This window comes from Artemia franciscana, chromosome 7 (assembly GCF_032884065.1).
Source record: "Artemia franciscana chromosome 7, ASM3288406v1, whole genome shotgun sequence".
Taxonomy (NCBI): domain Eukaryota; kingdom Metazoa; phylum Arthropoda; class Branchiopoda; order Anostraca; family Artemiidae; genus Artemia; species Artemia franciscana.
In genome coordinates, this window is record NC_088869.1 from 610,114 (window position 1) to 631,592 (window position 21,479).

The 21,479-nt window shown below is 35.2% G+C and overlaps 1 protein-coding gene across 1 annotated transcript in view; it reads left to right on the forward strand.

Annotated features, from left to right (window-relative positions):
• Nucleotides 1-21,479, forward strand: part of LOC136028698 (potassium voltage-gated channel protein eag-like) — a 322,053-nt gene that overhangs the window by 223,076 nt on the left and 77,498 nt on the right. Inside the window, 2 exon segments of the mRNA XM_065706529.1 lie at nucleotides 684-917; nucleotides 14,660-14,859. Coding sequence (XP_065562601.1) covers nucleotides 684-917; nucleotides 14,660-14,859 — 434 coding nt within the window.

A 21,479-nucleotide genomic window follows, 5' to 3' on the forward strand; every position in this document is an offset into this window, starting at 1 on the left:
TGTCTCCGTTCATCCAACCGTTCCTTCATTGTCCCCAAGTGTGTCTCTAGTTCCGCCCAGCGATCCCCCATTTATAAATCTATACTTCAATGGAATTTAGTACCCTCCAGTGTCGAGCTATCCACAAGTTTTCGCACGCTGTATAACAATGTACTAAAATTTTGATATTATAACTCTCTAAATTCTTATTCAATTTGCTTTAGTTACCCATATTTTCTCTTTTCTTTTTTTTCTCTTCTTCATTTTCAATTTTTTGTGGTTATGGTCCTCAACAAGTTGGCTTCCACGATCTTTATTATTATTGGTGTTATATTTTAGTTTTATTTGAACAAACTGAATCGAATTGAAGATCCCCTAGTCATTTTCGCCAAAATCGGTTCGGGAGTTCCCTGTAGTGCTAGAAAAATTCGCTAATGGGCCCATGGTATTTGGTCAGCCGACGATGAGACCCACAAAAGGAATTTTAAGGTATTGAATCCACTTAAAGATACGAAAATAAATCTAGTCTATACGACGCACTCAGGACATTGGAAAACAAAATAGTAAAGCAAATATAATTTGAGCATTTTACTAACAATTGAAGAACAGATTCTGGAAACTATAGTATTGGATATATAGTGCATCAACGTTTTCTTTTCATTTTGTTAGTGGAAGCCCTTCTTTACTGACGTATGTTTTTTCAGGATTAGTGTATTCATGGCTTTGGAAGCTTGGCAATGTAACTCATAGTCCGTATAACATTGTATGGTCAAACCAAACAGGGATGGGTGAGCTTATCAACGGACCTTCGAGAAAGACTATGTACGTTACAGCTCTCTACTTCACAATGACATGTATGACTAGCGTTGGTTTTGGGAATGTTGCAGCAGAAACAGACAACGAAAAAATTTTCACAACATGTATGATGATCATTGGGTGTAAGTATACTTCTTTTGAATAGCTTGGACGTTTAGCTGTTACACTATGCAGCAGAACGTTTCATACCAATATAACTCAAGGTTTTGCGTCACGTGGTATAATCTTATGAAGCAAAATTTTTAATAGTGACACAGGCAATGCTAAATAAACTCGGGGTCTACATAGGACTTTATGGGGTATAAGTTTTATATTGCGTTGTGTAAAAGTCAACATAGCAGCAACGAAATGACGCGTAATTAACGTAATTAAGTAATTAACAAATTTTGAAAGGAAATCGTAAAATTTCTTAGAAAGCGTTTTTACACCGAAATTCAATCACAAGCCGCCCAGCTGCAATAACCATAAAATTATCACCAGGACTCGAATCTTTAACTTCATTTTGCATTCTTGAGTAGTTTCCCTACAATGAAATCATGATTTTAAAATATAACCCTGATAATGTTTTAAAAATTTACATTTGCCTAGTGGTAAAGGATTTCTTTAAGTGCGAAAACTTATACTTCACGTAGCGGAGCTTGTTTTGGATAACACAATTCTGTTATCTTAACAGAAAAGAAGTTAGTATGAAAGACGCTTAAGTTCGATTTCTAATGCGAGCTCTAACGTTGTTAGTAAAGTTAAAATTGTTGTTAACAGGGCTAATAAATTCCTCATACGACTTTGTCTGCTTAATTCAACTCTGAAAAAGGTTAAACTCGTTCTAAATCTTCCAAGAAAGTCAGCACAAACCCAGCATTTTTTCTTTATTTATGCTCTCGTGGAATATGGTTTGCTCTTTATTAGGTATTAACTACTGTTGCAAACCAAGATATTATGAAGCCTGAAATGAATAAACTCGGTTGAATGAAGCTTAAATATAATGGCTTGATTAGCCATTTGTTTTTTAGAGATTGCATACATAGTATATATATATTTATATATAGACGTATATGTAGCATGCAGGATGTATAGGAAGAAATGCTCCGTCAAGGTTAATTATTTCGTTTGAAATCGGGAAGTTGAAATAGCTGAAACGAAGTGAGATAGAAAACCCAGCTTTACCCTTTAGCATTTACAATAGAAACTGGTTTATTAACTTCATGAACAGCTGTGCATATCCTTATAATTTTAACTAATAGTAAAAGAGTTCTGAGGAATAAGTTAGTGTTGGACTTTAACAAAAGTTTTAATTTGAGACAGATTTAAAAGTATTAAAAAAATTTGCGATTCGTCAGTTTTTCAATTGATTCCCTATAACACAGGAAATTCTTTATTTATATTAAATTATTTCAATTCGTTATGTCTCAATTCTCGAATACTTCAAACTATTTACTAAAAAAAACGACTGTTAAGTCCAAACACTAAAATTCTTGCATGAGCAGGACAAACTTTGCGGCTTACACTTTGTAAAAGTTTATCAAGTTTGTTGACCCCTCTGTGACCCCCCTCATAGAGGGAGCCTTCTATGTGTATGAAACATTTATTATACTATTTTATTTCCCAAAAGCTTGTGACTATGGTGTCTTACTTAATCTAGAAGTCGTATCTTCAGAACTTTAACATTGCCGACAACCTTTTTCAAAATCAAGGACCTTAAAGACATTGCATTGACCTTTATTTCTATGTTCGTACCAAAAGCACAAAACCTAAACAGTGTTTTTAAACCCGAAAGGCTTATCTTACGGATTGAAGTCAAATTATATTTCTATCTGTTACTTGAGTACAGTTTTTATAGCTGAGTTTGCCCAGATACCCTAGGGTCCATTTTTTTTTTAGAAAATTCAAAATTTTTGAACTTCAATAAGCTAGACGACTGATCCCGAGGCGCTTGAAATGAAGCAATGCTACTAATACTTCAAAGTTGCGGAGCAACAAATGTGCTCAATGTCTCAAAGACAACCATTTTGTTTGTCTCATTTCACTAAGTCGTTTTCTGTGGAATTAGACAGCTTCAGAAACATGTTCAACGTGCAAGAACCATGAAAAATCAGACGCACTGAATATTAGCATTTTGACACTTAACTTTGTCTGTTTAGAGAATGAAATATAAGATCAAATACTACAAAAAAATATCAAAATACTTTTATGGACTTGACAACCAAGGTATACAAGTAGTCTAGCTCAGTAGTAGCTCTGGCGCCTCTTGCGCCCAGGGCAAAATCTTGATTGGCGCCCTCACACTGTCTCCCAAAATTTTCAGGCCAAATTTTAACGAAAATTTTTGTTTAATAAAAATTATTTTCCATTTATTTGAAACTGACTTTTCTTACTTTAGCCTCTGCAAAATTATATATTATCTTGTCCCAATGGGTTGCTTCTAATTCTTTGTATCCTGCAATAAAAAAGAAAAAAACTAATAGTACAGTCAATCTAAGGTTTAGCAATAAATAGAAACCAAGAAAGTAGAGAAACAGGATAGACCAAGTTGACGTAAGAACATGAGACAAAAAAAAAAGAAAAAGAAGACAAAAAGACAAGGACTTTAAAAGTTAGGAAGATTCTTGAAAATAATTTTTATAAACATAGCAGAGAGATATATCAGTTGGAAAAGAATTCCAATAAGGATAAACACTAGGAAAAGAGAAAACAGGGAAAATATACAAAGGAAAAAGAGAAATTAATAAACTGGAAAGACCCGAGGAAAAACTTGCAGAAAGAAATCTCAAGCAGACCTCTGGGCTGCTTGAGATGATTGTTTGATTAAATTTGCGGGAAGAACTACGCGGTGGAAATATACCTAGAAAAGCAGAATACGCTACATAAAGATTACTTTTACCGACAATACGATTCAGCAAAGCTATTCCAGTGTCATTATAAAGATCAGAAAAAGGGTAAAGCTGAGGGGGAAGAAAACTAGCCTTCATTGCCCTGTTTTGGGCTTTTTGAAGTGAGCAGAGAAGAGATTTATTTGTAATACCCCAGACCGACATGAGAAAAACATAACCCGAAGTTGAATTCATACAGAAAAAATTGGGCAGCTAATACAGAAAATAAGTTGTGACCCTGTCAGTTTACTAACCCCCACCCTTCACCCTAACCGTGACCACCCCAAAATTTCAGAATCTAAAAGTCAACTTCTCACAACAAGCTAAATTGTTGATTTTAATTTGAATAAAAAAATCACAGATAATTTGAAACTGCAAAAGAATTGGACATTCATAAGATTTATTTTTATTAATAAGATCTCTTCTTCATTTTTGATTTGGATCAAAAGATGATTTCTTCAGAGATTTCTCTACCATTACATCAACAATTTTCTTCCTGAAATTCTCCTTCTTTGTCGGCATTTACGTTTTCTGTAGCAGTCATGCCACTAGTCAGGCTTCGAGACGATAGTGGATCACCCTCTAAAGGAGACGATTTCTTGACAAAGTCAATAGCTACTTGTGTGTCTTTAAAGTCCCTCTGCTGCCTTGAAATGCTAGACTCGTTTTGTTAGTTGCTTGTGTGATTTGAAACATTCGTCAGTTTTTGCATCAGAAGATTAACGTTAGCACAGGCTAGATGTCCCATTGCCTACTAAAATCTCTGTACTTCTGTCATTCCTCTTCTTCTAGTCAATCCAGTCACTGTTTTCCAACTTATCATCAGTTTTTTCTATAAGCTAATTTGTAGATAAACCGGCCGAAAATCTGCTCAATCTAATTTGTAGATAAACCGGCCGAAAATCTGCCCAATCTTCTCACAACATGCAAGCCTTTTTTGATAAACTGAACAACTACTGGGTTTGTATGTTCAAGTCAGTTCATCTGCTGTAGATACAGCCTTGCTGACATCGTGTAGTTGTTTTGACAAGCTGTTGCGAGGTAAGGAAGCATTTCAGAAATTGATTGCAAATGAAGTTTCCATTGACCTGACTTTCATCTCTGAGGAAATATTAAAGAATGGCAGCCATGTCCAACTACCGCATCCATAGTTCTCCTATTCGGGTATCGTAACTTTTTTTCTGATTTCATAGCCAACAGAGAAGCTTTGACTTTCAAGAGACTTGAAGACTGGGAGATATAGTAAAGAAAAGCTCATCCATCCACTTTTTCGAATTTGTCTTTGGTTTTACTAAGCTCAATCGCATTCAATGCAAGGTCTGTAGTCAATTCAAGTTCTGTAGTCAATTCAAGTTCTGCATATTAATCCTCGTCTACAATTTCCTTTATCAGAATTGAGTGAGGTGCTGCGTTTTCAATGATATGGACTCGCACTGCTCGAGATATAGCCTTACCACTTAGAAGATGAGGAACTATATTGGATCCGTACATCAATTCAAAGATTTCTTTCAGTCCAGATCCATCCATCAAAGATCCAATGGCATTGAAAAAACCTATGAGCGTTTAGAATCCTCCTGGCTTAACCACTACTTTTGCAATGGTACTTCCAGGTTCTTCTGCAGCAATAATCTTTATAGACTTCTACCACAACGGCTGGTCAAAGGTTACGACCGGAGTACATCTTTGTCGTTCAATGCATATCTGTGTATAAAGGATACAATTCTCGTCGTTTGAGGAAAGATCGAGCATAGGAAGAAAAAGAACTTTGGCACTACTGGGATGATCTCCAACCACTACTAATTTCATGGTTCCAGTCCAATCTGGCACAAGGTGCTTGAAATGTCATGAGGTAAGCCAAAAAACATCGAAGTCTAAAATCTTATCTTCTACGAATCCTGAAGGAAGAAAATCATAAAGCATTATCAAAAGAACAGAATCGTTTGACTTTCTACGGACGATTCATATTCTTCAAGCTGCGCTTATCTTTTCAGCTGTAACCTCTCACCTAAGGAAATTTTTTAAGGAGACTTTTAGCCCTGGGGCTACAGCAGCAGTAATAGCCATGCCATGGAGGATGTTTCTACCATCGAGAATACACATGCTGTAATAAACGTTATCTGCCACGTGCTGGACCAAACAGTCAGAAGTAATTCCTTGCAGCTCAATTCCATAATAAATCGCAAAAGTTTTCTCAAATCTCAAAACCGCCCCACCTAAACTAGTTTTTGAAGTTTGACTTTTGAAAGGATCAATCAACCAAACGAGGAATTCTTCCTTAAGACATGAAGGTTAGATGGCACTCTTACTAATTTTTGTTGGATTTTTCACCAAACTATGTTTGATTAATTGAGACTGTCTGGCTCAACACCAAACTTCTCTATGTAAATCCGGGTTTCATATGCATTAGAAGCTAATTGCTTCAGAGTATGAGAAACCAACCTCTTTAGATGCTCTTGACAGCTTCACAGGATATTCCTATCATAACGTAAGAATAATTTTAAAGTTGCAGCTATCCTCCGTACATCTCAATCATTCTACTAACGAAACAGCATTTATTGACAATAAAATATGTCCTTACTTTTGATGACTCATAGTAAAAACATTCCCATCACTTTCTTTCACTATTTAGCTAGGTTCGGATTTCAGCTTGTCAAAATCCACCTTGAATCTTGAATGTAATTAAAAAGTAAACTAGAAGCCAAAACTGATCAGTAAGTGGACTGTTTAAACATTCTTTCAAACTCATATGTCGGCAAAATGGATCAGCTGGTTCTTGCGCATCACCGCATGTACCGAATAATTTCTCACCAAGAGCGTTGAAGAACATTGCAGATGAGAGACAATTTTGAGATACGCGCAAAACCATTTATTTGATTTGGTGTGAGGGGGAGGGAGGATTTGCAAGACACTAGGACACGAAATTTCCTAGCATTTTGATTTAGGAAGTGTAATTTTCACCGTGTAGATCCAAATTCATGTAATATCCTACGTATATTAATGTGCGCTTTCTCTCATGTGTGTAAGTGTGTGCGTGTATTTAGAGGGGGGACGACCGAGGGATTGTCAAAACACGGAACTGTGAGTCCATATTCGTGATCTATGTACCAGATTTTCTTATAGCCGAATTTATAAAAATGCAAGCTATTTTTTTAAAGTCGTTACATTAGAAGTAAATAAGAAGAACAGTTTCATCTCGACTGATTTCGGCCGATATTTTACGTATTGTATAGATTTTTTTCTGGTTCAAATGATATCAAAATCGAAATTTTTGTAATTTGTTTGAGGTAACCCCTAAAATTAGTTTAGATTGACTATACTATATATTATTTAGTCTCTCCTAGCCCAAGGTTGATCTGACTATACCCCACTTACTAATTGACTTAAGTTCTGACATCCTAGTACCGAAGAAGTGAGGACAGCTGTGAAAAAATTGAAAAACGGACGTGTATCTTCAGTCGATAGGATCATGGCTGAGATGCTTAAAACATCCCTTTGAACCTGCATAACTGTTTGGACTGCTGTATTTTTATTCAACTGGAATAACGAAACAATTCCAAAAGATAGGACCAGGGGCATAATGGTCAAACTCTCAAAGAAGGGTGATATACTGATCTGTGACAGCTGCAGAGGTAACAACTTAACATCTGTGTAGCAAAACACTAGCCACAGTCATCTAAACAGCAGCCACTAGCAACATTAATATATAGATAGTCCAAGGAGGTCTCTCGTGAACTTTGAACAGGCATACGAATCTGTCGATCAAAAGATTTTAGGGAAGATTTTGAATTATTATAGAGTACGCACTACACTATTCAAAATGATAATTGCGTTTTTTAAAGATAGTGAATGTTGTGTGCGCAAAGAATATTGGGATACGCATTTCTTCAAGATAATGTCGGGTTTCAAACAGGGATGTGTCCTATCCCCATTCCTATTTGTTGTCGTTATGGACTGCATTCTAAGGTAGTCTTCAGGCTCTTGAGTGAAGATTTGCAGACAATGGATTCCTGACCTGGACTCTGCTGACAATGTTTTTCTTCTTGAAGAAGTGAAACAGCGATTACAGATGCTACTCAACACAATGGTACAAAACAAAAAAACTGGGGCTTACAGAGAATTTTAGTAAAATACAGAGCATGGCTATATCTGACTCTCAACTGACAATGAAATGCAAAGATAAAGCAATTAAACAGGTCAATGAATCTAAGTGTCAGCAGTTGGACTGATAATCACGGTAAATAGCCAATAAAATCAAGAGAATTACTGGACAAGCTGCACTGGCTTTTAATAAGTTGAAACCAATCTGGTGCAGAAGAAATGCACTTCAAACTCTGCCTCTTACATTGTAATTTAATGTCTGTTCACCTCTATACAAGTGAATACTGGATACTAATTATCCAACTAGAAAAACGTGTCCTAGCCTTCGAAAACATGGGCCTTCGAAAGAATAAATTGACATAATCAAATCCACATCGGTTTCATAGTTTCAATCAGTATTGAGAGGAAGGGGAACCTAAAGGGGGCATGTTTCCCTCTGATCACTCTTCAGAACCATCCTCAATATACCGAAAGTTTCCAGCTTAATAACCTTAGCTGTTCCTAGATATTTTTGATAAGTTTATTAGTTTGATATATTTTGATGAGTTTTTATTCATTTAAGATGCCTAACAGTATTATATTTTTGCAATAATACTGAACATATCGTGGTAGGAAAAGGTTACGAACATAGAAGTTGGCCGGTGAATTGGCCAACCATAAGTTACTGACCTTCTTAAATGTAGGAAATGGACGCACCTTGGCTACGTCCTTCGTATGCCAGAGGATCGACTCCCATGTAAATTTTATAAATGGTGCCCTGAATAGCGATATGAACATAAGCTGAGTAGAGGAAGATGTCTCTTCCATCACAGTGGGAGAATATTACGGCTGCAGCTCAACTCCATGATGTCTGGTCAGGTTTTTTAGACGCCCTCTGCACCATTCCTGGCTCTGAGGGATCTAAGGTCTAATATAAACGACTGATCATTACTGGTCACCGACACAGCAATCGCTAATAGTATTTGACAGGCAATTCTTACGTTTGCGATGACCCCATCATCTCTATATATCACAATTAATTCAAACACCTCAATAGGTTGTATTAAAGAAATGTATTGGCTTTGAATTATTTTTTTTTTCATATCTTGGAGTTCGTGGAACAACTAAATGGGATTTAAATCATTGCAATATTTTACTTTTATTACTACTTACTTTTATTTTCAAGAAATGGTGATGAAGATATGGGAAAAATGACAATATCATATTCAATTTGCTTATACTTATCACTAACTGTGGCATTTCCTGACACAACATGGCCATCGACACAGCAATCGCTAATAATATTTGATAGGCAACCCTTACGTTTGCTATGACCTTTTCATCTCCGTATTACACAATAAATTAAAACAGATCTATAGGTTTTTTTTTAAAGAAATTTGTCGGTTTTGAATTTTTTTTTCATATCTTGGAGTTCGTGGTGCAACTAAATGGGGTCTAGATAATTGCAATATCTTACTTTTATTGCTACTTACTTTTGTTTTCAAGAAATGGTGATAAAGATATGGGAAAATGACAATATCATATTCTATTTGGTTATACTTACCACTAACTCTGCGCTTCGCTTTAATAAAAATAAAATTTCAAGTATTAAAACGATTGTAACTGTTAGATTATTCATCTGAAATTTTGCCTCCTAAAGTCTTTGCGTCTATGGCAAGTGCCCCCTCTGTCCACACGTGCATTCCACCTCTGGTCTAGCAATCATAAATGGTCTATGGGTGAAACAAGGGTGTTGTATCGCATGAAACCTTGTAAACAAGGCTTTAAAGCATAAAATTTGAATTGATTTACTTTTCTGCGTTAAAAGACTCTCAAAAGACTAAAAAGGGTGAAATAGAAATACTAAAAAAGAAAAATATTTGAAAAGATTCATTCATATCCATTGCACTAAAATATAAAAAGGTCTGTTTCCCACTACCTGTGATTCTATTTATTTTTAGAGTAAAATTAAATGCAAAGGAGCCCTGTGGCGGATTTCATAAGTAATCAGAAGAAAACAGATCTATTTTTTACGTTTTAGTGAATTTGTAGTTTAAATTATTTTTGTGGTTTTCTTTTTATAAATTTCTGCATCCAAAAAAGTCTCTTTTTGATTACTTGCATCATGAATACATAAAATTGGTTGTGATTACCGAATATCCTTGAAAAGTCATTAAAGTGTTCACAAAAACCAAGAGGATTGCAATTTGGGTTGCCGAAAAGCACGTTTTACTTCCTGGAAATATTAGAAATTTTATTTCGGGAAAACTGTTATAAGATACAGTTCTTAGAAGATTGAGCTGTTTCTACCTATTTTTAGAAAAAAAATATGGCTTTTCCAGAAAGCCATTGATCTTCAGAATGTCAAGCAAATATGATAAGCGATAACAACCTTAGAAACAATTTGAAGCGTAGGCTTCATTTCCCCACATAGAATGTTTCAGTTCTTCTTGCCTATACGACTAAAATATAACAGCCATAAACAATGAGGGATAGGGTTGTCTTTTTGGAGGATTGCATAACCCCTGAAAACGCTAAAAGGCACACTAATTACAAGGATGTTTGGGTGAAAAAAACAGTTGGAGAGCCCAAGTTTTGTTTGTCCTCTCCAAAACATTTACTCTGCCTTCGCCCCTACCAGCCATGATAGGCATACAACTACATTTAGCAAAAATCTAGCAAAACTATGCTAAATTTTGAGCAATAGTGAATCAATGATGTGTCTCTAATTTGAAAGATTTAAAAATTCCTTTTCAAAAAATATCGATGTCCATCCTTAGGATTTTTACTGTGGCTCCTTTTGTTGCGCAACACATTTTGTAATAAATTGTGCCCATTCGTCCACTTTCGCCAGTCTAAATTTTTCAGATTTCAACCTGCACCAAAACAAACTTATATATGCATTTTAGTTTCATCCCAAAAATATATGATTCTGCAATTCTTCAATATTCTTTCATGGGGGGAATAATCTTGCCGGGGAGTCCCTGCAACTCTCATAATAAATATTGCACTACATATTTCAAAACAGCTGCCCCGATTCGTAAAATACTAAGATTTTCTTTTCTGATGTGATATTCTTTTCTGTGGATGGTGCTAAATACACCTTTTGTTGAAAATTTATATTAATTAATCACCTATTTTCCCAACCTCTGCAGTTCCGAAGATATTGAATTCGTTTTTGCCTGCTTTCTTTGTTGCAAGACGATCTTGTCAAGGTATGGCCTAATTCAATTGCACCTTTATTGTAAATTTAATAAAAGAAGCAGTGCTTTTTGTTTTTAGATTTATGTTTGCCTAGAAAGATTATTTTGGCCCATTATTGCTGCGTATTTTCTTTCTCTGTTCCACCTAATTTATTAATTTTCGTCTTTTCTAGGGTTCGATCCTGGGGGGGGGGGGGTCCTAGCTAAGTGGCTGGCTTACTGGTTTGAGAATTTTTTGTCAAAGGGATAAGGGCCCGATCCCTATCGTAGCCAGTTGTTTAATTTGGGATGAAGGTTAGGCGTGATTTTAATAGCTCAGCAAGAGTCGACCCAGCCTTAAATGGGTACCTGGAGAAAATCGGGGAAGATAAGCAGGAAGGGTGTGCGAAAGCACAGGATGGCTAGCCCCCAGCCCCCCATTGCACTTCCTGGCTGAAGGGCCACGAAATGGAGATCAGCACCACCGGTTTGGATCTTGAGTGTCTAGTGCTGTCATACTTACTTACTTCCTTGGGGGGGGGGGTGTAAAAAATCGGATAGTGTGAAGTTTTTAAGTATATTTTGTGATATTTTATTAGGAATGATCATCAGAAACACAGGTTTTACTTGTTACTTAGCTTCTATATACATAGGCGCTATAGCAGACAAGTACCGGTCAAAGAATAAAACCTACTAGCCTCCAAATAATATTTGCTTTCTCTTTCGCACTGAATATCCCCTTATTGCCATCCAATAAGCATCATTGTCATTGAACCACTTCCTCCTTCTCAGTAATAACCAGTCGATTACTATTTAAAGAATCCGCATTTAGGAACGAGGAAATTTTGCAACTGGAGCCCTGCAATGCTACAAATGTAGCACTACGTAGATAGAAACTGGATTTTTCCCTTTAATATCGCCATTTTAAGCATAAGTTCATGCCATTTCTGCAAGACAAGGCTTTGCTAGTATACAGGCCCAGATTTACCAATAGGCCAACTAGGCCTGGGCCTAGGGGCGCACAATGTCAAGGGGTGCAGTAAATTATCACCGAGTGTCAGGTGTACTCCGCCGCTAGATTAAAGCTGGATTTTTCAAGGACAAAATCACGCTCCTGTTTTCCCTTTTTCCTCTCATTCTAAGCACAAGTTCGTAGAATTTCTGTAAGACAAGACTTCGCTAGTATGGCGATTAGTATGCAAAACAATTCACTGCATTTGATTAAACTTGGTCTTTTGAAAGTTTGTAAACTTAGTTTGAGTCCAAGTCTCTCCAAAGTTGGAAAATCTCAGTGTCCTATTCCATAGAAAGTATAGATAATACCTATGCAAAATAATCGTTTTATTCGTAAATGAGAAAGACGACAGAGAAAATAGTTGTATTGCAATGTTACGGGTACTTATGTGCTTATGGTATTTCGGTTATATGCTTTGGTAGACTACTTAGGGTGTTAATGGCTATGTTTATGGTAATGATTAAATTTTCAAACTTTTGAAGTTTGATAAATGCTAAAAAATTCAATTTTCCAACATTTTGACGCATACATTGGTTAAGTGCATTCATTGTTCAGTTGTCTCTTATTTAAAATAAACTAACTTAAAAGGTCTGCTCAGTTCGGCTTTTAAATCCAGTACAGACTGTGTTTCAAACGATCTTTCAATAAAAGATAACCCATGGGCTAAAGCCCTGCCAGGAGCATGTAAGCTAGATATATTTTCCATTGCATAATTATAGTGATTTCAAAAAGATAAAGTGTTTTCAAGAAAACAGAGGGGTAAGACATTTTAAGTGGCTTTTAGAGCAGTTTATTTTAAAGACTAGAGATTTGGAGATTAACCTAATAAATTAACCGAATTGGTTTACCGAAGTAGTGTGTATATGACAAACATTCCCCAGATAGTTTTTCATTTTAGTTGCTGATGTTACTTTCAATCTTTCTCATGCATTTTAGAGACATATATTTTATCTACTAGAAGAAAAAATGAGGAACAAAATTGAAAAATAGTTAGTCATTAAGCTATAACTAGCTTCTGTTGCTACAATATGCAATAAATTCCTTCTAAAAAGTCTAAAAGATAAAAGCAAGAAAAAAAGAGTTAACAAGAACAAACATATGTATAATTACATAATTGTTATAATCTTAATAGACCTGGCAAATACATAAACTATATTCAATACAAGACCTTAAACAAAAATACTTAAAACGTGCAACTAATCTAAATCAGAATATTTGCAACTAATATTTTTCTTTTTAGCAGGAGGATTTTAAGGCCTGGAACTCTTTTCCCCTTTTCCGAAAAAAATTGTATATCAATTCCTGTAAAAACTCAATTTATCCTTTACCACTCCTATATGCCAAAATATTTGGACATAGTGTGATGCAAATGACAGCCGTCACTGCAAAAGTACTACGAAATACTGAACAGCGTACATGAAAAGTGAAAGAAGGTATATATAAACAACATGACCCTGTATAGCTTTTTTATTGGACCAAATGTTTCCGACGGAAAACCTAGCAGCAACTAAAGCTATGGCTCTGACGCATACACTTCTGCTGACGGTCCGTCAATTTACCTAATTACTACTAATACTACTACTACTAATAACTCACTGCAGCATCAAGCCGGCTGAGGCCAACACAGCTACGCACGCTCCTCCTCCAACCCAATCTATTTAAAGCCTCCCTCTTTACACTCTCCCAGGAAGTTCCTATTTCCTTTAAATCTTTATTTATGAAATCCTCCCAACCCAGACAAGGACGACCTGCTTTCTGTGTAGCCTCAGACGGTTGGCCAAAAAGGACAATCTTCGGTAATTTGTCATCCTTCATCCGTAGAACGTGGCCTAGCCATCTCAACCTTTCTTTTATTATAGCCCTAGAAAGCGGGATTGAACCACATTTTTTGTACAACCTACTGTATGAAATACAGTCAGTCAGCCGGGTAACCAGAACAATCTGTAGGCAATTTCTCTGGAAAACATCTATTAAATTTTCACCTGCTTTTCGAAGCGCCCATGCTTCAGAACCATATTTGACCACTGTCATAACTATAGCTTCCAATATTCTAATTTTGGTTTGCAGACTTATCCTTCTATTCTTCCAAACTTTTTTTAACTGTGAAAAAACACCTTGACCCTTAGCTATTCTACTTTTAACATCTTCACTGCTCCCACCATCTTTACTAATAATACTACCAAGGTAACTGAAGCTCCCAACCTGATCAATCTTTTCGTTACCTAATGTCAACTGTTCATCTTCACTTATTCCTAGCCTTAGTGACTTAGTCTTGGCGCTATGAAATGTCTTTCATGTTTGGAGAAACTTTTCGTTACTGTATTTAACCTTCACTGTGCTAAAGAAGGGTGTATTCAAACAACATGACCCTATATAGGTTTTATTTCGCAAATATATTTCTAGTTAAATTATATAAATTTGACAAATTTGTCGCGTAATTCGAGGGGCTCAGAGCCTCTCCGAGCCAAAAGTTTGGCCAAATGTTTTTGATTGAAAACCAAGTAGCAACTGAAGCTATGGCTCTGACGTAAACACTTCTGCTGACGGTTCGTCAACTTATCAATTACACGCTATGAAATGTGTGTCATGTTTAGAGAAACGTTTCGCTACTGTATGTTCAGCTATTTAAATTTGAAATATTTTTCACGTTATTTAAGGGGACTCAGAGCCTCTCCACTCCCGCTGTAAAATAGGATGATTTATTAAAGCTATTTTTCCTCTAGCCCTTTTATATGCCACCATATTTGGCCACGTAACGACAATCATTCAGCAAATGACGTCTGCCACTGCAAAGTACCATGATATGCTGAACAACGTGCGAGAATTTATGAAACTTCACGAGGTTCCTAAGGCCCTTTCAGAAAGAGTTATGGACTATGTTGTTTCTACTTGGGCAATGACAAAAGGGCTGGACACCACGAAGGTGAGAGACTCAACTGTGAGTAATTATGCCGAAATAAGGTGAAATATTCCCTTTTGCATTCAACCCCGATTTTACACGTTTGCATTAAATCCGTGCATGAGAAAATAAATAGCACTGAAACGCAGTTACCTAAATTTTGAGCTTAAGATATAGTAGAGTAGTTAGCACAATAGTGATTTCTTTTAAAAATTTTAAGCTCCATAATGAAATTTATTGATAGAATATAAAAAAAAGTGTAGTAGTAGGTTAACATTAAACAACATTAATCCTGAAATTGGAAAATCAATGCAAAGGAAAATACTTTGAACTGTATAACCAAACGCAAATTTATGCTACCATTATGACTGTTCCCCAAATTATTATAAAACCCGGAAAACTCTAAAACCCAGATTTTACGCTTTTGGAATTAAATCACTGCATGGGAAAATAACCAGCACTGAAACTTAGTTCCCTAAATTTTGAGCATGACATATAGTAGAGTAGGTAGCACAATAGTAATTTCTTTTAAAAATTTTAAGCTTCGTAAAGAAATTGATTGATAAAATATAAAAAAGTGTAGAAGTAAGTAACATTAAACAAAATTAATCCTGAAATTGTAAAACCAATGGAAAAAAATAAAAAGCGTAAAACACAGATTTTATGCTTTTGAAATTAAAGCAGTGCATGAGAAAATAACCAACAATGAAACTAAATTTTGTTCCCTAAATTTTAAATTTTAATTTTCAAATTTAAATTTAAAATTTTTTTGTTCCCTAAATTTAAAATGTTCTCTAAATTTTGAGCTTGACATATAGTAGAGTAATTAGCACGATAGTGATTTCTTTTAAAAATTTTAAGCTTCATAAAGAAATTGATTGATAAAAAAATTGATTTATCAAATATAAAAAAAAGGTGCAGAACTAGACAAAATGATACAACCTTAATCCTGAAATTGGAAAATCAATACAAACGAAAATACTTTGAACTGCAATAGACAAACGCAAGTTTACGCTACTATTACTAATGTTGCCTAATTATTTTTCAACTATATTTATGACCCAGACTTGTGTTTTTTCAAACCTGTAACAATAGTTATTTCAATGTTACGCCTACATTGTTATAACAAAAACCATAATTAAAGAACTAAAACTGTTGTTAAAGTGACATATAACTATAGCACAATAGTGATTTCTTTCAAATTTTTTGTTTTGTAAATAAATTGATTTACAAAGCTATATAAAGGGTAAAAGTAGACAACAACATAAAATTATAAGCCTGAACACGGTAGTTACATGTTATAATAGTTAAAATATATCGTTTTATAATATTTGAAATAGTGGTATAGTGATAACAAAGCTACAACCATAGGGATATCAACGATGATTATGGTGATATTTAACTGCCCGTTTTTTTAATTTTAAGGATCATAAATAGAAAGATTTTTACAACCTAGAACGTTAAGCCTGAAATTACGAAATAATTACGGTTGAAAGTACTACTACTAACAACTAACTGTGCAACTGTGTTCGTGGCCCAGAACTGTGTTTTCTTCAAGCTAATACAATACCTTCTGTGAGTGAAAAGGCCTTGTGACAGGCAGTTTTAAAGATTAATTTTACCGAGTATTTATATTGGTTCTAAATCTTTGCAATTGTTCTTTTCCTGTGTTTTTTTTTCAATTTCAATGGGGGAGGGCCATTAAGGCTCAAATTTTAATTTTGATCTCTGAAATGCATATTCATTATTGACCAGAATCTACGTTTGTGATTTCAACATCCCATGAAACGATGCTAAAAGCTTTAGCATCTCAAAATGAGATAGAAGTGACAAATAAAAATTATGTTTGATCTGATCAGCATTCGTTCTTAGCAGAAAGCTGCAATGCTGACTTGTGCCATTTTCATTTTGTAAGACTCATCCCTTTTCCATTGATACTTGTACTCAACATATGCTAGTCATTGAGGTTAAGTCGCCTACCGTGAAAGCCCCTCTTTGATTTCATTTTCGACAAGTTACAGCATACCATGAAACAGCAGAGAAAGATACGGACTACTTGCAAAAAATTTGACTTAAAAGGATTTTTGTACTTTGACTGGCTTAGAATTTCCCTTAGAAGAACCAATCAGACAGAACTCAGACGCTTCGTTCTTTTTACTGGCTGAGAATCAAACATTTTGTAGTAACGAACTGTAGTAAGGAGCGACCCGGCTCAATAGTAAACAAAATTCAAAAAACGGACCTTTGATAATAATAATAGATACATCAAAAGAATCGGATTTTTGTGCTAATTTTTCATATTAAAATTTCATCAAATTTAGTCTTACTCATGAAAAGTTAAGAGCCAGAGAAAAGTTACCTTGTTTTGGAAAATAGGGAGAAACACCCCCTAAAAGTGATAGGATTTTAACAAAAATCGCAACATCGCATTCAACGTATCAGAGAACCCTACTGTAGAAGTTTCAAGCACCTATCTACAAAAATGTGGAACTTAGTATTTTTTTTGCCAGAAGACCAATCGCGGATGCGTGTTTATTTGTTTGTTTGTTTTTTTTCCCAGGGGTGATCCTATCCACCAAGAAGTTCTAGAGTGTCGCGAGAGGGCTCATTCTAATGGAAATTAATAGTTCTAGTGCCCTTTTTAAGTGACCAAAAAATTGGAGGACACCTAGGCCCCCTCCCACGCTCATTTATTCCTCAAAGTCAACGGATTAAAATTTTGAGATAGCCATTTTGTTCAACATAGTCGAAAAACATAATAGCTATGTGTTTTGGGCTGACTTACTCCCCCACAGTCCCCGGGGGAGGGGCGGCAAGTTACAAACTTTAACCAGTGTTTACATACAGCAATGGTTATTGGGAAGTGTACAAATCTTTTCAGTTTTTTTTTGGTTGGAGGGGAGTTGAGGGGAGGGGTCTACGTGGTAGCAACTTGCCCTTGGAGGAATTTGTCATGGGAGAAAAGAAATTCCATGAAGGGGGCGCAGGATTTTCTGCCATTATTAAAAAAAAAATATTGAAAAAATAAATATGAAAAGGTTTTTTCAACTGAAAGTAAGGACCAGCATTAAAACTTAAAACGAAAAGAGATTATTACCCGTAGGGGGGTTCATTTCCTCCGAAATACCTCGCTCTTTACGCTAAAGTATTTTTAGTAATTGCAACTGTTTATTCTACAGCCTTTGTGATTTAGGGGTTATTCTTAAAGAATTGGGACATAATTAAAGCTTTATTGTAAATAGAGAGGTATTAACGAGTGGGCAAACCCCCTCATATACATAATAAAAATTTACGAGTAAGTTCGTTACGTAAGTTAATTTGTAAGTTACGTATATTTTTACTAATAAAAACATTCGTTAAAAATTCTAGTTGCCTTTTTAAGTAACCGAAAAATTGGAGGGCAACTAGGCCTCCTTCCCCACCTTTTTCTCAAATCATCTGATCAAAACTAAGAGAAAGCCATTTAGCAAAAAAAATTAATGCGCAAAATTTAATTATTCATTTGCGGAGAGCCAGAATCAAACATGCATTAATTCAAAAACGTTCATAAATTAATTAAGAAAAACATTTTTTTTTTAACTGAAAGTAAGGAACGACATTAAAACTTAAAACGAACTGAAATTACTCCGTGTATTAAAGGGGCTGTTCCCTCCTCAACGCCCCGCTCTTTACGCTAAAGTCATTTACTGTTTATAAAGTAGAATTAAGAGAAAGATTCAAACTTTTAGCGTAAAGAGCGGGTTGTTCAGGAGGGAACAGTCCCTTTCATACACGGAGTAATTTCTCTTGGTTTTTTTAATGTCGCTCCTTACTTTCAGTTAAAAAAAAACTTTTTTTTTTTTATTTAATTTAGTATAGGAACGCTGGTTTTCAAAATGTCAATTGCCTTTGTTACTTGATTAACAATGTGATTGGTTCACGAAAATACGTTACAAACGTAAACCAATGAAGCTAAAGCACATTTTTTATTGTGAAACTATAGTAAAATAATTTCTGTTTTTTTCCGGGGGGGGCTTCTTCTTTTGGTTCTAAGTCCTCTGTATGACAAAACTGAATTTAAATATTATCATTTTGGAAATAGGTTTTAAAGGGTTGCGTGATATTTTGTCAAATGCCGATATGTAGCCAGCTTTCTTAAACTCAGTTCATTTGCATTAATTTGTTGGTACCAATATTATTTGATTCCCAAGATAATTCGAAATTTGTTGTTTCCAAAGTGAGTTGTATAATCCTCTCTCACGAGTAAAGACAGTTTGATAAAGGAACTTAAAAAAAAAAAAAAAAAAAAAAAAAAAAAAAACGCTTTTTATATTACACCAACCGATTCAGCATAAGTACTTTCAATTGAATAATTGAGTCTGGCCGTACCACATTAACATGACAGCCAATTTGAAGTGATGAAAAAAACTATGGTTTGGCATTACCATGAGAGCAAAAATGTCTATAATAAGCAACTTAGGAAAATGATTGACCCAATGATTGACTGTTTAACATTGACGTTGAACTTTCCATGTGCTTAATATACCTTGCTTTAACAATACAGCTTTAACAGTACAGCAAAAAGAAATATCCAATAAAATTCAATCTTGTTGGTCAATATCTTAAATCAAGATTTAACCTAACATTTCAAAAATTCTGAAAACACCAGCTTCCTAACACTTTTCGTTTATTTGACCTGGGTCAAATAAACCGGGTCAAATAAACTGGTTCAAAAATAATTTATTAAACATTATTTTTTTTAATAATAATGAAGTTGTATATTTATTAGTATGTGGCTTGGCATGAGTATTTTAGGCATCTTGTCTCCATTTTAGCTAGAAGTTCAACACAACATTTGTAACAACCTTTGTTTTTATAATCTGTGCATATATATATATGTATATATATATATATATATATATATATATATATATATATATATATATATATATATATATATATATATATATATATATATATATATATTTATATATATTCTTAAAGAGATATTGTCTTTTAACAGACGTAATAACGGAGGGAATTTAATGGATCACGCAAAAATCCATTGTTGGAAAATCAAGGATAAGATATACGATCAAGAATAGGGAATGGTTTCTAATGCCTCAGTTAAACAATTTGCATTACGGAATTACCTGTTTTTTTTTTTTCAGGGAGTTTATATTATATTTAGCTACGGAGCTTGGAAACCAACTGTTCCAAGTCTCTCACTTCAAAAAAAAAATCAGATCTTACAAGGTACGGTATTCTCGCCGAGGTGACTTATTAGCTGTCATTTTCGCAACAGTGCCGATTAAATGCGAGCAATTGAGGAATTGGACACTACCTCCAAGGTTCAACATTCCAGGCTATTGACACATTGTGCGAAATTACAAAGCTCCTACTCATTGCTGGTGTTGTGGGTAGACAAGATATTCCAACATTCCAGGCTATTGACACATTGTGGAAAATTACAAAGCTCCTACTCGTTGCTGGTGTTGTGGGTAGACAAGATATTGAGGAATTGGACACTACCTCCAAGGTTCAACATTCCTAACTATTGACACATTGTGCGAAATTACAAAGCTCCTACTCATTGCTGGTGTTGTGGGTAGACAAGATATTCCAACATTCCAGGCTATTGACACATTGTGGAAAATTACAAAGCTCCTACTCGTTGCTGGTGTTGTGGGTAGACAAGATTGAGGAATTGGACACTACCTCCAAGGTTCAACATTCCAGGCTATTGACACATTGTGCGAAATTACAAAGCTCCTACTCATTGCTGGTGTTGTGGGTAGACAAGATATTCCAACATTCCAGGCTATTGACACATTGTGGAAAATTACAAAGCTCCTACTTGTTGCTGGTGTTGTGGGTAGACAAGATATTGAGGAATTGGACACTACCTCCAAGGTTCAACATTCCTAACTATTGACACATTGTGCGAAATTACAAAGCTCCTACTCATTGCTGGTGTTGTGGGTAGACAAGATATTCCAACATTCCAGGCTATTGACACATTGTGGAAAATTACAAAGCTCCTACTCGTTGCTGGTGTTGTGGGTAGACAAGATATTGAGGAATTGGACACTACCTCCAAGGTTCAACATTCCAGGCTATTGACACATTGTGCGAAATTACAAAGCTCCTACTCATTGCTGGTGTTGTGGGTAGACAAGATATTCCAACATTCCAGGCTATTGACACATTGTGGAAAATTACAAAGCTCCTACTCGTTGCTGGTGTTGTGGGTAGACAAGATTGAGGAATTGGACACTACCTCCAAGGTTCAACATTCCAGGCTATTGACACATTGTGCAAAATTACAAAGCTCCTACTCGTTGCTGGTGTTGTGGGTAGACAAGATATTCCAATAAGAAAAGTGCTCCGTGCTAAAATAAAATGAATTTTTCACTCTTTGCCCTTACCTACCATCCCTTACTCAGTTATTAGTGTCCTGTTGCTCACAAACTAATACATTAGGCGAAATGAAAACTGATCTGTGAGTTATAATATAGGATACTAATGGAAGTTTACCAGCTACATTACCGATAATCCAAACTCTTTGTGACAGGAATGACGTTATCTACTTTTTCGAGCACTTATTCACTGATGAAAGTTTAAATTTGTTGAACATTGATAGCTCTATGTAGTGACTTTTCGTG